Source organism: Sinocyclocheilus anshuiensis, unplaced genomic scaffold (assembly GCF_001515605.1).
Source record: "Sinocyclocheilus anshuiensis isolate Anshui unplaced genomic scaffold, SAMN03320099.WGS_v1.1 scaffold732, whole genome shotgun sequence".
NCBI lineage: Eukaryota > Metazoa > Chordata > Actinopteri > Cypriniformes > Cyprinidae > Sinocyclocheilus > Sinocyclocheilus anshuiensis.
Genome location: NW_015554133.1, coordinates 722,497 through 725,718, shown reverse-complemented (window position 1 = coordinate 725,718; position 3,222 = coordinate 722,497). Strand labels below are relative to the sequence as shown.

Here is a 3,222-nt window from a genome sequence, read left to right as displayed (position 1 = left end):
AAAGATCCATCCGTGCTGTAGGTTATATAGGTCCGGGTCGCTAAAGACCCGAATATGTAATAATGATTGGCGAAACTTTCATGCATTTAAGGGTTAATGGAGATTTAAATAATAAAAAAAAAATGCACATGCAATTAAAATATGTAACTGATCGAACAAAAACTGTGGAGATCTGACAAAAACAGGTCTCAGAGAGGTGTTTATTACAAATAAAAATGAAAATGAAAGCACATCGAGTTGGCAGAGTGCGAGGGTCGTGGCGGGATGCGGATCCTTCACTCATGGTGCACCTCGGTGTCGGACAAACAAAAGAAGTGAGGAATATTTAACAGCAGCGGTCACGGTGATGATGAGGCGAGCTCCCGTGATCGCGGCCGCGCATCTCGTTTCTCATGCCCGCTCCGTGTGTCTGCTGGGCGGCGATCAAACGGACAGGGCAGCGCTTTTCACAAGCGGAGATCGCTACTAGACGAATCATGTAATTTTTTTTTTTTTTTTAATCTCTGTTCTTTTGTCGTAAGTTATGCTATTACTCCATTAATTTATACTAGCCTATCCAGCGCTCCCTGAACGCAGTCTCTGGTTTATTGCCAGTCAAGCACAAGCACGCTGCAGGGACGAGTCTATAACGACATTGATCTGATCATAAAGTCTTTCCGAGTCACAGGGCTCAAGTCCAAGTCAAGTCTCGAGTCCTTGCTGTCAAAGTCTAAGTCGAGTCTCAAGTCTTCTTTAATTATGTCGAGTTGAGTCACAAGTCATCAAATTTGGGACTCGAGTCCGAGTCGAGTCTCGAAGTCAAGTGACTCGAGTCCACACCCCTGCTATAAGCTATAGGACTGCTTTGTAGTTGAGTTCGCTTCATAATGAACTTTGCAACATTCACACTGTTACTGACCTAAATCAAATCAACACTGAACTAAATGGAGTTGAATAATGACACTACTATTTGTTTCATTAAAGAACTGCAGGATCAATACTGATATTTTCTTGTTTATCACTATGAAGCTGCTTTGAAACAATGTGTATTCGATGATAAAGCACTAAATAAATAAAAGTAACTTGACTTAAATGAGCGGACACGTGTATTGCGGTAGAGTGAATTTTTACTGGTAACTTCTTAACTTCTTAACAGGGATCCACACATTTGGGAATTTTGAGTGAGGGAGAAAAAATTGGTCACGTGAATTCGGCATGTTGATCAACTGAAAGCTGCTTGATTTAATATTGACTTCTGTTGATTGTTGCCATTTTTTTAGCAAATATGGCCATTTTCCATTGTGCAGCTCACACAGAAGTCACTTTCAAACCAAGCAGCTTTCTGTTCATCAGTGCAGCGAATCCACGTGACCAAATATGAAATAGGATTGTGACGGTGAGGAAATTTTCCCACTGGTTGATCGACGTGTGACAACACCGGTAATACCGGTATCACCATGGGGGACGGTGGGGGTCGGTGCCGCGGTGGGCAAGTGACGTAACCAGTGTTGCGGCTTAACACCGGTATCACTGTCAGCACCGTCTATCGCAGCAAGCCTAATATGAAAATGAGCAAAATCTACATGGGGAACTTTTTCGCCCCCAAGCGAAACTCAACACATATTGCTACTGAAGTGAATGGAATTCGCCTGTGAAATTTCACATAACAATGATAAATGTTAAAGAACTAGTTGCTGAAATGGACAAAGTTGTTGGTGCTCATAGCATTCAAACTTCACAAGATATTCACAGATGTTCTGAAAGGCTTAGTAACAAGTAAGTACGATTTCCTCTTGCACACCTTTATATTCTGCTTTACTTCAAGATTTTCAGTTTTCCATCCCTTAATGTCAAATAAAGTCTATCAAACAGCCCTTCCAGTCTCGGTGGGCGGTTCTTGGCCAGAATAAGCTGCCAAGTAGACCAGACTTTAAAATGACAGTCAAAAGTCTAGCTACACACCAACTGTACACAAAAAAAAATTCCCCTCAAACTCAGCAGTAGTGTGATGATTTCTGTGTTCAGTCGAGTTTCTCTCACACTCAAGGGTCATCGCTGTTTCTGGACAAGTGTGACCTACCTGAAAACTGTCCATACTGCTAGAGGAGTGATCGCTTTTCGCCTGTTCATCATCTACAACAGAGACGGACAGAAGAAAGTCATTACACCACACAGTAACCACAGTAACTCTCTGAGGGACACAGTCATGTCTCTTTGTCATTGTGTATACAGTCACTCCCATGTGTGGAGGTCAGTGTGGTTTGCTTCAGGAATGTGCCATCTAAATGTGTCTAAAATGCACAGATGACTAAGGGTTCTTGATAATCTGCACACACACACACCATCGTGTAAGTCTCCGTTCCTCTTGTCCTGCATGGCGAGCTCAAAGCTGCTGCTGAGGATTTTGTTGAGGGTGCTGATCCAGTCGTCCATCTCGCTCTCAGAGTCAGCGGCCAGAACATAGCCACTCTTATCTTGCATCTTCAGCTCGAACGCAAACCTCCGCACACGATTGTTCTGCACATATAAAAGAAGTTCAAAAGGAACTCACATGATGATACATTTACCACAGTAAAAACTGCCACAAACATCACTAGTAGATGACTTTTGAGGTGTATCATGTACGCTACATCAGCAAGATTCAGATTATCATTTGTACAACTTCAGTCATGTAATGTTGTAGAACCTTCCCAGAAGCCTGGGAAAGAAGTGATATGATTTCCATACCGAGGAGGACAGATTCCCAACCCTGCCCAGGGCAGTTCTTACAGAGGGGTTAAGTGTCTTTAAAGGGATGGGTTTAAAAACATAAGAGCAGGGGCATCTGGTCAGGCAAAGAACACCAGAGAAAAATGCAGGAATCCAACTTTTGACCCCTCAGCAGTCGGGGATTTCTCCTGTGAAGCTCCTCACGGCTGCTTGCTCAGCTGGCAGAGCTGTGTATTTTAGCCACACAGAATGCGCTGAGATCAGATCAAAACCAGTCACTACTTAACTGTTACACATGTTAAGAGTGGGATATCAATGGATGAATTGTATGCAATCATAATTGGGTTATTTTTCCCTCCAAAAAAGTGAAGAATTTTTTAAATGAAGAAAATGAAACCTATTTTTAAATTTTTTTTTAGAATCTAATGATTAATAGAGAAATACAGTAAAGGAAAAAATACAGTAAAATAATGAGCTTTTATATTCAAATGAGCTTAAAATCAACAGAACACACTAATATGATGTATACATAAA

General features: G+C 41.7%; 1 protein-coding gene across 4 annotated transcripts in view; it reads right to left on the bottom strand.

The window, feature by feature from the left end:
- The window catches only part of LOC107670328 (dedicator of cytokinesis protein 9-like), a 92,905-nt gene that overhangs the window by 34,485 nt on the left and 55,198 nt on the right, over positions 1 to 3,222 (bottom strand). For all 4 annotated transcript variants that reach the window (XM_016462900.1, XM_016462902.1, XM_016462901.1 and 1 more), the window contains exons 8-9: positions 2,322 to 2,496; positions 2,060 to 2,112 (exon numbers count right to left, since the gene is read on the bottom strand). In XM_016462900.1, coding sequence (XP_016318386.1) covers positions 2,060 to 2,112; positions 2,322 to 2,496 — 228 coding nt within the window. The remainder of the gene's footprint in view (positions 1 to 2,059; positions 2,113 to 2,321; positions 2,497 to 3,222) is intronic.